General features: G+C 47.4%; 1 protein-coding gene across 2 annotated transcripts in view; it reads right to left on the bottom strand.

Moving 5' to 3' along the window:
- Positions 1 to 20,054, bottom strand: part of DNHD1 (dynein heavy chain domain 1) — a 659,975-nt gene that overhangs the window by 379,175 nt on the left and 260,746 nt on the right. For both annotated transcript variants that reach the window (XM_078658741.1, XM_078658742.1), the window contains exons 16-17: positions 16,808 to 17,006; positions 4,719 to 4,810 (exon numbers count right to left, since the gene is read on the bottom strand). In XM_078658741.1, coding sequence (XP_078514867.1) covers positions 4,719 to 4,810; positions 16,808 to 17,006 — 291 coding nt within the window. The remainder of the gene's footprint in view (positions 1 to 4,718; positions 4,811 to 16,807; positions 17,007 to 20,054) is intronic.

Here is a 20,054-nt window from a genome sequence, read left to right as displayed (position 1 = left end):
ATAACTGGAGTTTTCATATACACCGTCAAGCCGTCAGCAGCTAGTAATCATTCACTAATGTTTTTCTATTCCCAGCCACTGCATGCCTTAGGATGCAGGAAAGGGTTTGCACCATTTCAGCAAAATGCAGTGGGGGCAATGAGCGCCCTTCCCTGTTTCCCTCTGCATCGCTTAGGATTATGAAATAATCATCCCATTCTAAAATGTGTCATAAGTTTATGATACAACATCTGGGTTGTCATTGTGGTGTCAGGTAGGAAAGGCCGCAAGTAAGGGGTACACATAGTATGTGCCTTACACCCCTACTTTACTGTCGCATGACTGGGAAGTGTGTGTGTTTGTTGGACTACAACTCCCAGCAGCCTGAGGGTTTGCAGACAGGAAGGTGTTTTCTGCAGGGCTGGATATAAGACCCACCTCTGCACTGAGTCGGTGCTTGACAATCATAGTTCCTGTGTGTGTTCCATCATGCTGGGATTCCTGTTGCCTGGCACCTTCTGAATTTCTGCAACTTTAGATTATCCTTGGTGAGTCTGCAATGCTCTCCTAGGAGGTTGTTCCGCGCTGGCTTTCTTTCAGTGCCTGTTTCCTTTGCGGCTGTCTACCTTGCCGCATATCCGCTGCTTGGGCTCGGTGGTTGGGACCGCGACTGCAAGCCTCCTTGTTATTCTTCAGAATCCTTCCGGCAACATGCGTTTGCCGGATACTCATTATCGGCTGTATCACCTGGGATTTCCCGCTGACAGACGGTTATGGGAGATATTATGGGGACGCTGTGGCAAGCGTTCCTCATACACCTACTACCTCTGAATTTCCTCTTGCTCCTGTGACGTAACAGCGAGCATCGCCCAGAGACAAGTAATCAGATAAGTGGTTGAAGCATGCACTTCTGATCATTTTCCTTTATTTTTTCCATATTGTTGGTAATTGGTACTCTTGTTTTGGCATTTTTGATTTATCAGTAACTCCTGGAAGAGAGTGCATGTTACCATACATGGCAACATTTTAGGACAGGGACGTGGGAGATTAAAAATCGGGAGAACGAAAATTCCCCATTGACTTTTATTGTAAAAAATTCCATTTCAGGTGGGATATAGCTAACATAAAGCCATTTTTGGCTTGAAAAATCTGTAGTCTCCCACATGAATCGGGTCTATTAGTATGTATGCATGTTACTTAACCCTGACTTCCCCGCACTTGAGTACCTGTTGTCTTTGCACCCCAACATTTGGGCGGACGGCGTCGACTGGGACAAAACTGAAGGGTGCTTATTAAACATTCAAGGTGTGCTGTGTGAGTACTGGATGTAAGTATCAAGGATCAAGGTGGTGTGCTAATTTGAGAATAGTATCTATGTTTGTATGCCATCTACATTTATGTTTCCTCTCTTTCACAAGGGACCTTTCCCGTATGGTCAATGGCTCCCTGAGACCCTAGAGGCCTGCTTCTTCACGAGGGGTTCTAGACCAGCGCATTCCAGAGAAACTCCGCAGCCTTTATTATTTTATCCATTCCCCTTTTCCCTGGTGCACTCCCTCACAAAGTAGTGAATGTAAACACTCTTTGGGTGGAAACGTAGAAGGGAATAGTAGAACTCACTTCTCACATCATCCCCGATGGACGGCTACCAAGGTCAGTGGTGTTTCAATCTGACAGTCCTGACATAGGTCCACGCCATTAGTGAGGAACAATGATGTCTGCAACAACAATTCCTATCATATAAAGCCAAAGGCTTTCTTAGCATTCAAAAATGCAACTGCACGATCATCTTTATGACTCCTTGTTTAATCGGTGATGTGAAGCAGCGTCTGTTGCGCCTACGTTTACTCCGGATGTTTTTTGCCTGGTAGAAACAGGTTTGGTCTCTGTAAACCATCCAGTAATCAAATTTTGAACGCTAGTTGCTATTATTTTACACAAGATCACAGAAGTGTGCATATTTCATATACAAGAGAAGGGGTCTTTTTAACTGAAGGGACAGTTCAAAATTCTTTCATGTATTCAATCTGGTGCAATCCTTCAAGGAAAATCGGGCAAAAGCTTCATCACTTTAAACTTGTGATCCTAGGGACATCCCATTACTTAATCTGGGATTGGGCCATCCCAAAAGTAGAAATATGGAATATATTGTGTGCAAAATAAAACATTCCCCCCAAAAGTGCTGGAATATAGTATTGCCAGTGGGTGCTTTCCTGAAGATCGAGGTAGCAAACCCCTTCACAGTTTAGAGATTCTAATTCTATAATAATAAAAAAGTTATTTTAAAGCTTTTATCCAAAGAAATGTACCTGGGACATTTTGTGCACAGTACTGCTCTCTTCTTATGAGGTAACCTTTCATACTTCTGGGATATTTAAGTGACAGAGTCCCACATAGCAGTATTTGAACCTGGGACCTGAAGATCAAATACAGATCTCAGAATTGAGTACTTCACCAACTCCCTACTTTTGAAACCAGAGAAGTTCAACAAAAAGAACATTTACAACCGCTCCTTCTCCAGCCTATCACCAAGAATATAAAATGCTCTACCTCCTGACACCAGGACAAACCCCTCGACTATCTCCTTCAAAAAAGAAGTAAAGAAGCTTCTGATGACAGATTGTTCACTAGTAGTCCTGAAGTCTCGCAACTTGTCTAGTTTCTGGTGGACACCCCCAGATCGTGCTTCTTCCAAGTTGGATGATATTTTGTATTTGTTTTGATCTTTGCTTATTCTTTCTTGACTGTTACTGCTCTTTTTTCCCTGTATGTTAACTTGACTGCTATTTGTACAATGCTCTGAGACCCTGATGGGTATGTAGGTGCTATATAAAACTTCTCAAATAAATAAATACCTAAAGAATATTACTATATTTGATCCCTCTTGGAATCTGGCCATATGTTAGCTTTACCAGCCTCAAAGTTGGGTCATTATCTTTTGTATGGCACACAAAATCAAATAAACTGAGCACTAATGCCATTGGTTCCAGAAGTGGTGCAACTTTGGGTCTTCTAGCACATGTGACCGTTTGTTCAATGTCAGTCTTTGCTGAATTTGTGGACAGGCCCCATTATGCTAAGGCTTCTATCATCATCACCTCAATATATATGTACAGATAGTGTTTGAATATGTAAGACATAGAATACAAAGGAGAGAGAGTGTAATTATCATTCAACTAGTCCAAGTCACAGTATATTTACAATATTATTCCACACATCCAAAAGATACACAACTGCAGTCCAAATATGCAAAGACAATTCCTAGATGAGAGGATAGTCTTTATTTAATTCTTGTAATATAAAGAAGAATACAGCTGGCGCGTTCCATTCCAAAATCAGCAGAACTTCTTCAGGGCAAAGACTATTGAACTACTCAATACTTTAAAGATTATTTCTCATTTGAGAAGCAAGGCTTAATGGTTAGAGCGGCAGACCCTGGTGCAGAGGTCTGGCCCGGGACCAGGGTTAAATTCCCGCCTCGGCGGCTCTTGGACACAATTTCCTTGGACCTCATAATTCTCGCCTCGGTGCCTAGTCTAATCATGGGTCCCACTGTGTGACTCTGGGCAATAGCTTGCTTAATCACCACAACGGCCCCAGCAGCACTGGGATGCCTGGCTTTACCTTGGGGGTGCCCAGGAGTGGACATTTCACAGGAAAGCCAGGAAGGGTTCCACAGCGGTATGAATACAGCGCTACGAGACCTCAGGGTAGAATGCGCTATATAAATACAAACACATTTACATTTAAACTTCTAGATAAGTTTGATTGTCTTTCAATCTCTAGAGCATGTTGCCCTGTGTCCAATATGTAGTCCTTGCATGAGTTACATCCGATAGACATCGCAGCGTCATCATGGACAAAAACTATTATCTCATCTATGAATGATCTTCGCATATTTGGACTGCAGTTGCGGGTCGTTTGGACAGACGTAGAATAATTTTGTAAATGAACTTTGACTTGGACTGACTGAATGATAATTACACTTTATGCTGTGCCTCTCACACATTTTTGTGTGAATTGTCTTATATATCAAGGGTTTTGGAACAGTTAACCCAGGGAGTTGGGCAGCCATGACCTGGAATGACTTTTGAGTGTTCAAATTCATATTACAACCATTTGAAGTGGTGTTTTTCAGCATTTGAGTATATAATCACTAATTATTATAACAAGATACAGTAGATACTCATCTGATTGACAGTCAATAGAAGGTCAAATGGCAGACTAGCAAATAGCCCAGACCAAAAGGGGTCAAGGTTTAGGATTGTCTATGAACTGGTAAAGGAATTTGTGTGGTCAGTCGAAATAGAAATTTAAAGGGGAGTTGCATAAATTTCGGGGATCAATCATGAGATCTAAAGTAGAATCAAAGAGAGTGAGAAAGTAGTGTTGTTGTGTGAGGTGGTTGGTTGATGAACATGAGCGCTGCGCAGCAGAAAAAACTGGTTTAGGTGAGCAACGTACACGAAGGCTCACACTCCACTGTTAGGTAATCTATGACACTAGAGTGTTTTTATAGCTCACCTAAAAGCATTTTTAATGTGGGTGCTATCTGAGCAGGGTTTGGTAGCCCTCAGTTATGGCTTATCTTTCAAGGAGCAATTTTTTACTGAAGTGGAACTCTGGTGCCAACAGGCAGCTCGATTATGTGACAAGGCCACATGAAGGCATTACTAAAACCACCCTCAAATCTAAACCAATTCCCAGGAGATTAGGAGATACAAAAAGGAAGCACTGACCTTAGCAATAGCATCACTGTTGGGCCGCAAAGGCAACGCAAGTAGATCCGAGAGAGTTGACTGCACATCCCCTGGGTCCTCTTCACCCATCACTACAAAAGAGGGAATCATGTGTATCAACTGCTGATCACGCGGAACCACTAGTAATTACTTTTGGAGTATATCATCGTACTGTTTTTAGCTCTACTGTTACATTACAAAACAGAGCAACCATGTGCAGATCAGTCTTGACTCTCTGACATAAGGGGCAGATCAGCTCACCTCCCCGCTGAATGGAAACCATGGGCAGGAGTAGCAGACAGACATCACTATCATTCACCTCCAACTCCACCGACAACAAGAATTCTAAGACTTTATTGACTGCCAAGGATACCGGTGTCAGTAGGGGGGGTGGCATCATGGTGGTTTGCACATCTGCTGGGTGTAGACGCCACTTCTAAATTCCAACAGTAGTTCAGGACTGGAGGTGGCATGTCCATGATGCTACCATGCAAGGGTGCTCATGGGTCATTCGTACAGTCATCAAGAGAGACTTTTAATGAGAATGACAACACAATATATAGGGAAGAGGGAAACAAAATAAACCAATTCTGCCACACTTGCTTACAGAGGCTTCTAATTAAGCTCCAATTGAAAATAAAAAGAGAAATTAACAGTAACAGAACAAGAAGATAGGAAGCATTTAACAGAAACAGTATGGTAAAGTCCTCAGTAGAGTAACTCTATTGTAGCCTATGTCGTCCTTACTCAGTTCTTGATATTGTTTGCCCATTATTAGCATAAGGTACACCACAAAGATTGTTTCTCGGTTAGGTGAAAATGGAGAGGACACCAGGGTGATAGATTTGAACATGGAATAATTGCAGCAGGGAGAGCTGAGCCCTTATTTAGAGTTCTGCAGGATGGCACCACCGCGATATATCAGTGGTGTCCTCGTCCTGCCCAACTTGTGGTTCCCCCACGTCATTTAGATTCCCCACAGTCGACTAGGGATTTCCAAGGGAGCAGCATCAGCTTGGCTGCCAATGGAAACCACTGACTCAGTGGTCTGTCCACCACTGGGTTGCTTGGCCACAGTAGTGGTCATACCGTCCTATCCGATGCAGGCAGACAGTGGCTGTTTTTCCACGCCTAGGTATATCGTGCTCATCTATCTGCGAAAAACTGTGGAGTGAAATATGTGACATCAAAAAGGAGTTACCACATTTATCACAATTAACCAGGGGCACACGTAATTGGGGCCAAATGAACCCAACAATTTCCACAAATTTGCTTCTACAATTTTTTTTTTATAAATAAATGGGGGTGTTCACGTGGGACTCCTGCATTAACATTGTTTCCCACATACTAAAATGTTTACTTTACTTATTTTTGTCATGTGCTGTACTGATGATGTAAACACTTGTTGTGGTGTTTTTAAATACTGTACTCCCTTAAATAACAGACCTCCTTCCCATTGTGGGATGTGAGTGAGAAGACCCCATTTGCACACTCCTATAGGGATATATTGTTTCCGGCCTTCTAACAAGCTTCTTTTAATTGTGCCATACACTACAAAGATTTTGTTGGTGTTTTTTCATTCATCAAAAATATTTTATAACTTGAATGGTTTTTCGATAAATTTGTTTTTAAATTATTTTTATGCAGTAAATTTGACGTAAGATATATACTTTGTATACCTTGTATTGGTAGTGCCAATTATGTTTGTTCTGATGCACTTTTGATGTATAGTGTAGCGCTGTAGTCCATTCACATTTCATATACCACAATGTAAACTCTCACGAAATATGTACGTCTGACTCTAATGTTCGACGTGTGGTGTTAGACTGAAAGAGGTCATATCATAATGCATGCTACAAGGAAGACAGGCAGAGAGGAAATTTAAATAATGCATGTCTCCACTAAACAGAAGGGCCTTGGGGCTATTCACAAACTGTTGGGGATATTCACAAAGGTACATTACACTTGTGAGTAAATCTACATGTGTAATTTACTCTAACACTTTATAGTACATTTACAACTTTTGGATATTCACAAAATCCAAGTGTAAATTAATTTAAAGTGTAAGTCTGTGAACTGCTGCCAGGCCATTGAATATGGTGGAGACATGTAAGTTACACTTCTGGGGTACGTTTACAATCGGATTTTGTGAATAGCCAAATAGTAGTAAACTTACTCAAAGGTGTAAGGTGCCTTTGCGAAACAGGCTCGAAGTGTGAATATACAGTGTCATATTTCTGATGGTGTGCTTTGGTATGGTTTATTTGGCTAACTGTGAAGCACAGGGAGCTGTTGTTTATTTGCTGATGCTGCAAATAAATTGACTTCTGAAGAACTACACGACAGAAAAGCAGCAGCAACATTTCAGAAACAATGTGTGCTGGTGCCAGAGAATGATTATGTGTTGTGTTCTCCATAAACAATAGGTAGGAATGCATTTTCCAAGCAAGATCTCGAACTTTTATATGGAATATCTTTGCTGGCAATGAGCCTCGACTGCATCTTCACACAGATGGCCTCCTCAAGCTTGAGGAGTAGCATCTGTAAAGATTGATACTGTGTATGTCCTCTGAAGAAGGTCATGCCTTTTATGATGTGCTCTCGTGACCCACAAGCTCTGAGAGGACTACCTTTTCTGTGATGATAAATTGAACCTCCAGTCTGCTTAAACATGCAGCCACTGGCAGCTCACACACTCTTGGAGAGCACTTACAAGCAGCCTGTCAGTTGGACCTAGATAACTACAGGAAGACCTGGCCTCTCACAGTAATTGTGCTGTTGTTAGTGTCAGACTGAGTCCTTTGCTTTAGAAATGATACTTTTGTTGATGGAAAGGAAGACACATTCTCTCAAGTCACTTAAAAATCTGGGATTCGCAGCAGGGATGTCATGGCCTCCAAGGATTGTAACACAAAAAGGTAAACACTTAGTTTCCCAAATCACATGTAACATAAAATCCTTGCCTTCTGTGATGGCAGGAAACCAAAGCCTTACCTCGGAGAACCCATTCAGAGCTTATTTTACCCAGAGTGGCGCAACTCTGCGCTGATATTGTGAAGAGCCTGTATTAGACTTTAGCAGATGGTACTCCATCCATCAAGGTGGCAGAGGACATTAGCTCTGCCCCCCTGATGCACTACCTTCTGCCAGATTTAGAGATGACCACCCACCCAGCAGTCATCTCTGTATGCGATTCCCATCAAGGTACAAAATGTTTGGTGGGCGGTTGCTGTTGGTGTTAACGGCAGTCCACCAAAATGTTAACACTTTTGTTTGTGTTTGCGAAGGAGTACCTTCAGCTACAAGCTCTAAATCAGGCTCAGAGACTCGACATCTCAGAAACTTCTTGTGACACACCAGTTTTGCAACGTGGAACCTGGCATCCTGCAAATCTATTGTACAGCCATAATTGACGTTTGGGATGCAGAGGAACATCTGTTGAAGGGGATCTATACTGAAATTCTCCTTTTGATAACTGTTTTGACATATTTCAGATCTAGCTTAGGTATCAGGTCTTCAGATGAAGCTTTTCTTTCAATCAAATATAAGGTCAAATAGAAAATGCGTTATTTTACGACAAGATGACCACACCCTTTTGTAAATGCTGTCAATAAAACTGACTGTAACTTGTGTTTGGAGGCATATGATCTCAAGTGACTTGAAAACTACCAACCATAAGCATGTTTAACATCAGGCACAAATACATCTGTCTTGGATCCCCTTCAGAAATTGAGAACACTTCCCAACGGATCCCTTCTGGCTCAGCAGAATATTAGGAATGTGGATTGTGGCTTGAGCAAGATGTGTGGGATCTGCAGGGCTGGGGTCTTGAAAGAGAGCTGTAATTTATGTTAGAATCAAACCATTCTAACCACCAGCATATGACAAGGATCTCAGCATGGAGAACTCTCCCTCTTTAGCCTCCGCTGCCATACAGGGAACACACGCCAGAATAAAAGATAAAAACAAGAAAAAAGTCCTCCTAATATGTCTCCAACTTCTGCAACAAACTGACTCTTAACCTCAAACTAACCCCATACTTTTGTTAGTCAGGAAAGACCGAATAACTCAACTCTTCTCCATAGATCTCAGCTGTTCTCCAACCTCCAATGGTGGACAGCACCTCTCCCTTTCCTTCCTTTGCCATCCACTTTAGCTCTACAGTTTATGCATCTTCTACCCACACACGTGTCTTTATCCACTACGTTTTGTAAACCACTGTCTCCTGTTAATTCCAAGAAACGTGCAAACCCTGTTATCTCCTGGCCCCTTGATTTACAGGGACCCTTAGTAATGGTAACTGTGGGAAAGTAATAGCATTACTCTGTGCAGCTTGTAATGAGTGTCTTGGTCTTGGCATCACGGTTCAATACTTCTATGTAAAAGTGGCAGCACGTAACTAAACTTCAAAAAGACACAGCCCACAAAGGGCAGCAACACTCACTGACAGCTACAGTGAAACTGAAGGCTTCGAAGGACCGCCAAAGTAGAAGGCAGCACTGACTGACAGCTAGAGTGAAACTGAAGGCTTAGGAGGACCGCCACAGAAGGAGGCAGCACTGACTGACAGCTAGAGTGAAACTGAAGGCTTAGGAGGACCGTAACAGGAGGAGGCAGCACTGACTGACAGGTACAGTGAAACTGAAGGCTTAAGAGGACCGCCACAGAAGGAGGCAGCACTGACTGACAGCTACAGTGAAACTGAAGGCTTAAGAGGACCGCCACAGAAGGAGGCAGCACTGACTGACAGCTAGAGTGAAACTGAAGTCTTAGGAGGACCGCCACAGGAGGAGGCAGCACTGACTGACAGCTAGAGTGAAACTGAAGGCTTAGGAGGACCGCCACTGGAGGAGGCAGCACTGACTGACAGCTAGAATAAAACTGAAGGCTTAAGAGGACCGCCACAGAAGGAGGCAGCACTGACTGACAGCTAGAGTGAAACTGAAGGCTTAGGAGGACCGCCACAGAAGGAGGCAGCACTGACTAACAGCTCGAGTGAAACTGAAGGCTTAGAAGGACCGTCACTGGAGGAAGCAGCACGGACTGACAGCTCGAGTGAAACTGAAGGCTTAGGAGGCCGCCACAGGAGGAGGGAGCAATGACTGACAGCTAGAGTGAAACTGAAGGCTTAGGAGGACCGCCACAGGAGGAGGCAGCACTGACTGACAGCTAGAGTGAAACTGAAGGCTTAAGAGGACCGCCACAGAAGGAGGCAGCACTGACTGACAGCTACAGTGAAACTGAAGGTTTAGGAGGACCGTCATAGGAGGAGGCAGCACTGACTGACAGCTAGAGTGAAACTGAAGGCTTAGGAGGACTGCCACAGAAGGAGGCAGCACTGACTGACAGCTAGAGTGAAACTGAAGGCTTAGGAGGACCGCCACAGAAGGAGGCAGCACTGACTGACAGCTAGAGTGAAACTGAAGGCTTAGGAGGACCGCCACTGGAGGAGGCAGCACTGACTGACAGCTAGAGTGAAACTGAAGGCTTAGGAGGACCGCCACAGCAGGAGGCAGCACTGACTGACAGCTACAGTGAAACTGAAGGCTTAAGAGGACCGCCACAGAAGGAGGCAGCACTGACTGACAGCTCGAGTGAAACTGAAGGCTTAGGAGGACCGTCACAGGAGGAAGCAGCACGGACTGACAGCTACAGTGAAACTGAAGGCTTAAGAGGACCGCCACAGAAGGAGGCAGCACTGACTGACAGCTCGAGTGAAACTGAAGGCTTAGGAGGACCGTCACTGGAGGAAGCAGCACGGACTGACAGCTACAGTGAAACTGAAGGCTTAGGAGGACCGCCACAGGAGGAGGCAGCACTGACTGACAGCTAGAGTGAAACTGAAGGCTTAAGAGGACCGCCACAGAAGGAGGCAGCACTGACTGACAGCTCGAGTGAAACTGAAGGCTTAGGAGGACCGTCACAGGAGGAAGCAGCACGGACTGACAGCTACAGTGAAACTGAAGGCTTAGGAGGACCGCCACAGGAGGAGGCAGCACTGACTGACAGCTAGAGTGAAACTGAAGGCTTAGGAGGACCGCCACTGGAGGAGGCAGCACTGACTGACAGCTAGAGTGAAACTGAAGGCTTAAGAGGACTGCCACAGGAGGAGGCAGCACTGACTGACAGCTCGAGTGAAACTGAAGGCTTAGGAGGACCGCCACAGGAGGAGGCAGCACTGACTGACAGCTAGAGTGAAACTGAAGGCTTAGGAGGACCGCCACAGAAGGAGGCAGCACTGACTGACAGCTAGAGTAAAACTGAAGGCTTAAGAGGACCGCCACAGAAGGAGGCAGCACTGACGGACAGCTCGAGTGAAACTGAAGGCTTAGGAGGACCGCCACAGGAGGAGGCAGCACTGACTGACAGCTCGAGTGAAACTGAAGGCTTAGGAGGACCGTCACAGGAGGAGGCAGCACTGACTGACAGCTAGAGTGAAACTGAAGGCTTAGAAGGACTGCCAAAGTAGGAGGCAGCACTGACTGACAGCTAGAGTGAAACTGAAGGCTTAGGAGGACCGTCACAGAAGGAGGCAGCACTGACTGACAGCTACAGTGAAACTTAAGGCTTAGGAGGACCGTCACAGGAGGAGGCAGCACTGACTGACAGCTACAGTGAAACTGAAGGCTTAGGAGGACCGTCACAGGAGGAGGCAGCACTGACTGACAGCTAGAGTGAAACTGAAGGCTTAGGAGGATCGTCACTGGAGGAGGCAGCACGGACTGACAGCTACAGTGAAACTGAAGGCTTAGGAGGACCGCCACAGGAGGAGGCAGCACTGACTGACTGCTACAGTGAAACTGAAGGCATAGGAGGACCGTCACAGGAGGAGGCAGCACTGACTGACAGCTAGAGTGAAACTGAAGGCTTAGGAGGACCGCCACAGGAGGTGGCACTACTGACTGACAGCTAGAGTAAACCTGAAGGCTTAGGAGGACCGCCACAGAAGGAGGCAGCACTGACTGACAGCTAGAGTGAAACTGAAGGCTTAGGAGGACCGCCACAGGAGGAGGCAGCACTGACTGACAGCTACAGTGAAACTGAAGGCTTAAGAGGACCGCCACAGAAGGAGGCAGCACTGACTGACAGCTAGAGTGAAACTGAAGTCTTAGGAGGACCGCCACAGGAGGAGGCAGCACTGACTGACAGCTAGAGTGAAACTGAAGGCTTAGGAGGACCGCCACTGGAGGAGGCAGCACTGACTGACAGCTACAGTGAAACTGAAGGCTTAAGAGGACCGCCACAGAAGGAGGCAGCACTGACTGACAGCTAGAGTGAAACTGAAGTCTTAGGAGGACCGCCACAGGAGCAGGCAGCACTGACTGACAGCTAGAGTGAAACGGAAGGCTTAGGAGGACCGCCACTGGAGGAGGCAGCACTGACTGACAGCTAGAGTAAAACTGAAGGCTTAAGAGGACCGCCACAGAAGGAGGCAGCACTGACTAACAGCTCGAGTGAAACTGAAGGCTTAGAAGGACCGTCACTGGAGGAAGCAGCACGGACTGACAGCTCGAGTGAAACTGAAGGCTTAGGAGGCCGCCACAGGAGGAGGGAGCAATGACTGACAGCTAGAGTGAAACTGAAGGCTTAGGAGGACCGCCACAGGAGGAGGCAGCACTGACTGACAGCTAGAGTGAAACTGAAGGCTTAAGAGGACCGCCACAGAAGGAGGCAGCACTGACTGACAGCTACAGTGAAACGGAAGGCTTAGGAGGACCGTCATAGGAGGAGGCAGCACTGACTGACAGCTAGAGTGAAACTGAAGGCTTAGGAGGACTGCCACAGAAGGAGGCAGCACTGACTGACAGCTAGAGTGAAACTGAAGGCTTAGGAGGACCGCCACAGAAGGAGGCAGCACTGACTGACAGCTAGAGTGAAACTGAAGGCTTAGGAGGACCGCCACTGGAGGAGGCAGCACTGACTGACAGCTAGAGTAAAACTGAAGGCTTAAGAGGACCGCCACAGAAGGAGGCAGCACTGACTGACAGCTCGAGTGAAACTGAAGACTTAGGAGGACCGTCACTGGAGGAAGCAGCACGGACTGACAGCTACAGTGAAACTGAAGGCTTAGGAGGACCGCCACAGGAGGAGGCAGCACTGACTGACAGCTAGAGTGAAACTGAAGGCTTAAGAGGACCGCCACAGAAGGAGGCAGCACTGACTGACAGCTCGAGTGAAACTGAAGGCTTAGGAGGACCGTCACAGGAGGAAGCAGCACGGACTGACAGCTACAGTGAAACTGAAGGCTTAGGAGGACCGCCACAAGAGGAGGCAGCACTGACTGACAGCTAGAGTAAAACTGAAGGCTTAAGAGGACCGCCACAGAAGGAGGCAGCACTGACGGACAGCTCGAGTGAAACTGAAGGCTTAGGAGGACCGCCACAGGAGGAGGCAGCACTGACTGACAGCTCGAGTGAAACTGAAGGCTTAGGAGGACCGTCACAGGAGGAGACAGCACTGACTGACAGCTAGAGTGAAACTGAAGGCTTAGAAGGACTGCCAAAGTAGGAGGCAGCACTGACTGACAGCTAGAGTGAAACTGAAGGCTTAGGAGGACCGTCACAGAAGGAGGCAGCACTGACTGACAGCCACAGTGAAACTTAAGGCTTAGGAGGACCGTCACAGGAGGAGGCAGCACTGACTGACAGCTACAGTGAAACTGAAGGCTTAGGAGGACCGTCACAGGAGGAGGCAGCACTGACTGACAGCTAGAGTGAAACTGAAGGCTTAGGAGGATCGTCACTGGAGGAGGCAGCACGGACTGACAGCTACAGTGAAACTGAAGGCTTAGGAGGACCGCCACAGGAGGAGGCAGCACTGACTGACTGCTACAGTGAAACTGAAGGCATAGGAGGACCGTCACAGGAGGAGGCAGCACTGACTGACAGCTAGAGTGAAACTGAAGGCTTAGGAGGACCGCCACAGGAGGTGGCACTACTGACTGACAGCTAGAGTAAACCTGAAGGCTTAGGAGGACCGCCACAGAAGGAGGCAGCACTGACTGACAGCTAGAGTGAAACTGAAGGCTTAGGAGGACCGCCACAGGAGGAGGCAGCACTGACTGACAGCTACAGTGAAACTGAAGGCTTAAGAGGACCGCCACAGAAGGAGGCAGCACTGACTGACAGCTAGAGTGAAACTGAAGTCTTAGGAGGACCGCCACAGGAGGAGGCAGCACTGACTGACAGCTAGAGTGAAACTGAAGGCTTAGGAGGACCGCCACTGGAGGAGGCAGCACTGACTGACAGCTACAGTGAAACTGAAGGCTTAAGAGGACCGCCACAGAAGGAGGCAGCACTGACTGACAGCTAGAGTGAAACTGAAGTCTTAGGAGGACCGCCACAGGAGCAGGCAGCACTGACTGACAGCTAGAGTGAAACTGAAGGCTTAGGAGGACCGCCACTGGAGGAGGCAGCACTGACTGACAGCTAGAGTAAAACTGAAGGCTTAGGAGGACCGCCACAGGAGGAGGCAGCACTGACTGACAGCTACAGTGAAACTGAAGGCTTGGGAGGACCGCCGCAGGAGGAGGCAGCACTGACTGACAGCTACAGTGAAACTGAAGGCTTGGGAGGACCACCACAGGAGGAGGCAGGACTGACTGACAGCTACAGTGAAACTGAAGGCTTAGGAGGACCGCCACAGGAGGAGGCAGGACTGACTGACAGCTAGAGTAAAACTGAAGGCTTAGGAGGACCGCCACAGGAGGAGGCAGCACTGACTGACAGCTACAGTGAAACTGAAGGCTTAAGAGGACCGCCACAGAAGGAGGCAGCACTGACTGACAGCTCGAGTGAAACTGAAGGCTTAGGAGGACCGTCACTGGAGGAGGCAGCACGGACTGACAGCTCCAGTGAAACTGAAGGCTTAGGAGGACCACCACACGAGGACCCCCACAGGAGGAGGCAGGACTGACTGACAGCTACAGTAAAACTGAAGGCTTAGGAGGACCGCCACAGGAGGAGGCAGCACTGACTGACAGCTAGAGTGAAACTGAAGGCTTAGAAGGACTGCCAAAGTAGGAGGCAGCACTGACTGACAGCTAGAGTGAAACTGAAGGCTTAGGAGGACCGTCACAGAAGGAGGCAGCACTGACTGACAGCCACAGTGAAACTTAAGGCTTAGGAGGACCGTCACAGGAGGAGGCAGCACTGACTGACAGCTACAGTGAAACTGAAGGCTTAGGAGGACCGTCACAGGAGGAGGCAGCACTGACTGACAGCTAGAGTGAAACTGAAGGCTTAGGAGGATCGTCACTGGAGGAGGCAGCACGGACTGACAGCTACAGTGAAACTGAAGGCTTAGGAGGACCGCCACAGGAGGAGGCAGCACTGACTGACTGCTACAGTGAAACTGAAGGCATAGGAGGACCGTCACAGGAGGAGGCAGCACTGACTGACAGCTAGAGTGAAACTGAAGGCTTAGGAGGACCGCCACAGGAGGTGGCACTACTGACTGACAGCTAGAGTAAACCTGAAGGCTTAGGAGGACCGCCACAGAAGGAGGCAGCACTGACTGACAGCTAGAGTGAAACTGAAGGCTTAGGAGGACCGCCACAGGAGGAGGCAGCACTGACTGACAGCTACAGTGAAACTGAAGGCTTAAGAGGACCGCCACAGAAGGAGGCAGAACTGACTGACAGCTAGAGTGAAACTGAAGTCTTAGGAGGACCGCCACAGGAGGAGGCAGCACTGACTGACAGCTAGAGTGAAACTGAAGGCTTAGGAGGACCGCCACTGGAGGAGGCAGCACTGACTGACAGCTACAGTGAAACTGAAGGCTTAAGAGGACCGCCACAGAAGGAGGCAGCACTGACTGACAGCTAGAGTGAAACTGAAGTCTTAGGAGGACCGCCACAGGAGCAGGCAGCACTGACTGACAGCTAGAGTGAAACTGAAGGCTTAGGAGGACCGCCACTGGAGGAGGCAGCACTGACTGACAGCTAGAGTAAAACTGAAGGCTTAGGAGGACCGCCACAGGAGGAGGCAGCACTGACTGACAGCTACAGTGAAACTGAAGGCTTGGGAGGACCGCCGCAGGAGGAGGCAGCACTGACTGACAGCTACAGTGAAACTGAAGGCTTGGGAGGACCACCACAGGAGGAGGCAGGACTGACTGACAGCTACAGTGAAACTGAAGGCTTAGGAGGACCGCCACAGGAGGAGGCAGGACTGACTGACAGCTAGAGTAAAACTGAAGGCTTAGGAGGACCGCCACAGGAGGAGGCAGCACTGACTGACAGCTACAGTGAAACTGAAGGCTTAAGAGGACCGCCACAGAAGGAGGCAGCACTGACTGACAGCTCGAGTGAAACTGAAGGCTTAGGAGGACCGTCACTGGAGGAGGCAGCACGGACTGACAGCTCCAGTGAAACTGAAGGCTTAGGAGGACCACCACACGAGGACCCCCACAGGAGGAGGCAGGACTGACTGACAGCTACAGTAAAACTGAAGGCTTAGGAGGACCGCCACAGGAGGAGGCAGCACGGACTGACAGGTCGAGTGAAACTGAAGGCTTAGGAGGACCGCCACAGGAGGAGGCAGCACTGACTGACAGCTAGAGTGAAACTGAAGGCTTAGGAGGACCGTCCCAGGAGGAGGCAGCACTGACTGACAGCTAGAGTAACTGAAGGCTTAGGAGGACCGCCACAGAAGGAGGCAGCACTGACTGACAGCTAGAGTAAAACTGAAGGCTTAGGAGGACCGCCACAGGAGGAGGCAGCACTGACTGACAGCTCGAGTGAAACTGAAGGCTTAGGAGGATCGCCACAGGAGGAGGCAGCACTGACTGACAGCTCGAGTGAAACTGAAGGCTTAGGAGGACCGCCACAGGAGGAGGCAGCACTGACTGACAGCTCGAGTGAAACTGAAGGCTTAGGAGGATCGCCACAGGAGGAGGCAGCACTGACTGACAGCTCGAGTGAAACTGAAGGCTTAGGAGGACCGCCACAGGAGGAGGCAGCACTGTCTGACAGCTCGAGTGAAACTGAAGGCTTAGGAGGACCGCCACAGAAGGAGGCAGCACTGAACCCTGCTGCTGCTCCTTCTCTGCTGTCACTTTGTTTGTCACAGTCCATCAGTACCACTTACCTGCATAGATAGCGTTCCAGTGCTTCTGCTTCAGCACAGGGCTGGCCAGCATCTCCAGCACAGGTAGGTAATGTCCGAAGTCAAGCACAAGTTGCTTGCATGCGTGGAACACAGGATCCCCGGCAGGGAGGGACTCTTGCATTGACAGCAGTGCCCTCTGCCAGGCCGCTAGCTTCTGCCGAGCTCCTTCAGGGTGAAACTGGAAGAACAATGGAGAAAGGACATCAATTATCATCTCTACCAGATCTACAGCATAACTGGAAGATACTTGCCAAGGGAACCTGCTATCAAATTGTTTAATGGCTATACAATCCCAGCAGACTGCTTTTAATTCCCTGACCCGGCTAACCTGCCTAGGTGCCACTGGGGTCAGGGGTCCAGCAGCATCATTTTTCACGGATACCGAGGTATAAAGCCATATACTCTCCCACTCTAATAGGTGCCATACTAGCTCGCAAGCTTCGGGTGTCACCAAGGATAATGCCATGTGCTTTGCTGCCCTGCTAGAGGGCATAGGGCAACCCCTCCTTCAACACTGTGGTGGTGGGTGGCATGATGCACTACATGCCCACACCTCCATCGGGGGTCATACTGCCAGCGGGCTTTGAGATGGCAGGAAGCTGCAGTTGTTTTGGGGGGAGACAGTGCTGAAACCATGAGCTCCCTTGTCCATGTGTGAATTATACAGCCTGCTAGTCCCACTAATGTACTGTTTCTCTGCATTCAGACAACCTGCCTTGATGATTAGGTTAATCTCTGGATTTAGCAGGCTGCTGCATGTACAAGCTCTTGGGGTGTCTGTATAAAGTGGCACAAAAACAGTAGGTTTAGAACAGACCCTGTGGAACATCGAAGAGGGATTTGAGAACCCCTTAAATAGCCTTTATGCTTCCTTTTTTTTTCCTTATTTATTTCTCGCAAGAGGCATCCCATCTGCTAAGTGCATTTAATGCTCACCACCTGTGCTCTCTTGAACTCCCGGGGTCAGAAAATAAAGTCCACTCCATGCATTTATTTTCAGCTGTTTTGGTCCAACGCTCCCGAGAGTATGCCAGAGTGTGTTACTCTCACTCTGAGGCCAAGAGAATGCACACTGCAACTACTCCTTCTCGATCATCGCGATACGCCTCCTTCCAGAAACAAGTCACTCCACCTCTTGCATAGTGCCCTTGATTTACTCTGATTATGCCCACTCTGCTGCTTACATCTTAGCTAGCTGAGGTGTGCACCCATTTGTCTGGATTGGAGCTACTCTGAATTATGTTGTTAGGTTAAGTACCTCGTGTTCCAAGTGGATCTGTTTCCCTTTGACTAATGCTGAGTCCCTCATGAGTTTGCAGATCCAGGTCACCTTTCTGGCTGCCCACAACATGTGTGCGGATGCGACAGAGTCAGTGTTATCATCTACATATTCTTTGACGTGGTTTCTAAGTGCTTTGTTTCTCATCAGGGTTCTTTAATGAGTAGTCCTCATAGACCACAGTGCTGGGGCAGTTTTATCAGCTTGATACCTTGCACCAATTAGACTGGGGCATGATCTGTGATCCCACCCTCCTGTATGCTGCAGCTTTGTATGTCCACTAACACTGAATCCTGTAGTAATTATAAGTCAGTTCTGGATTATGTGTTAGGATTCTTTGATAAACAGGTGCATCCCTTATCACTTGGGAGTGTCTAATGCCATACATCCAACAGATTGTAATCTGACATAATGTCAAGGACATCATCTCCATCTGTCCTATCCAGTGGGCCTGTCTTATAAAGTAGGGGGTCTTGCATCAGATTCCAGTTTCAACCCCATGTCAATCTAGAGCCGCCAAAATAATGCATAAGCTTGGATATATGCACTAAAAATTATTTCCTGTGAGATACATACATGTCCCTATCATTGACCAAGGATTTCAAGATCTCGTGAGGTAGCGTGTTTGATGAGGGCTGCTCCACCAAATTTCTTCGAGCATGCAGATCAGATCTGCTCACATGCGCCCTGGGCTGTACGGTTTTTCACTAGTACTAATTATCAATCTCAACCAATTACGCTTCAGCTTAGAGGACTCGTTTGTCGGTAGGTGTGTTTTCTGAATTAATGCGATATCAGCCTCTTTAGAGAGCATGTATTGCAGTATTTTTTCCTTTTAATACATTGAGAGAGCTCCTTTAAATTCAAAGATACAAGCTGAAGTGGAACAGCTAGGTGACCATGCTTATTTCCAAACTGAAGTCCAGCTGATCCCAGGTTTCCTTTCTTAGTGGACGTGGAAAGATGAGTTTGGAGGTGTATATACTACCATGATACAGAACACACATGTAAAGGTATGGTAGGTTTATCTAAGCAAGAGTGTGTACACAGACTAAAACCAGATATATGTTCCTTGTTAAAATGATGAACTTGCCCCTACAGCTAAAACTGTAGTCCAGGAGCTGTTGTTGGATTCTCCGGGTCTTGACCCATGCAGTATCTTACAGAAATAACTAAATTGTCTATGGTTGCATATCTAATTTGATACTGGTGCGGGAGGTGTGCCGAATGATTTCTGTCTCTCTGGTAATATGGATGGCAGTAGAGGGGCAGTCTCCCATACCTATGGCAGGGAAGGAGTGATGTATGGGATCACACTACATAATATACAGTCTTATAGGTGTCAACAACCTGTATGTAGAAGCAAGTATGACAGTGTCAAGTAATGTTGGTTATGTCCATTAGGTACAAATTTAGATACATAAGTGTTCCAGAAACACTAGGTGTTGTCTTCTAGCAAAATTAACTTATTGTGCCCCCCTCGATTCCCCCCCAAAAATGCAAGGCGTAAAGTATTTGACCTACGAGTGGGCAAATAAAGACAGAAAATGTTAACATTACATAGAATATTATCATAAATCAAATCAAAACATGAATGTGACTCCCTAGTGTGATATCAAGCAATATTTGCATGGTTTCCTGGCTCAGCATGCATCACAAACAATTTGTGATGCGACCACTGTTCTCAATCTACTTCTCCCCATTGTTGTCTTTTAGTGGGAATCTCCACTTGCAATTCTACATGATTTTATTCGAGCTTTCCCAGTCTGATTGGAAGTTCATATGTTCATGTACTATTTGACAATGTAATTTACCTGCCTTATGATGGCCTTGTGGCATGTTTTGCTTATCGTCGTCCACAACTGCAGAAGGTGTTGTGATTGTCTCCATGTCTTCTGATTTTCAATCTATCAAACAGCATTCGTAAAGCGCAACACTGTCACGCCT

Source organism: Lissotriton helveticus, chromosome 8 (assembly GCF_964261635.1).
Source record: "Lissotriton helveticus chromosome 8, aLisHel1.1, whole genome shotgun sequence".
NCBI lineage: Eukaryota > Metazoa > Chordata > Amphibia > Caudata > Salamandridae > Lissotriton > Lissotriton helveticus.
This window is presented reverse-complemented; position numbering and strand designations above follow the sequence as displayed.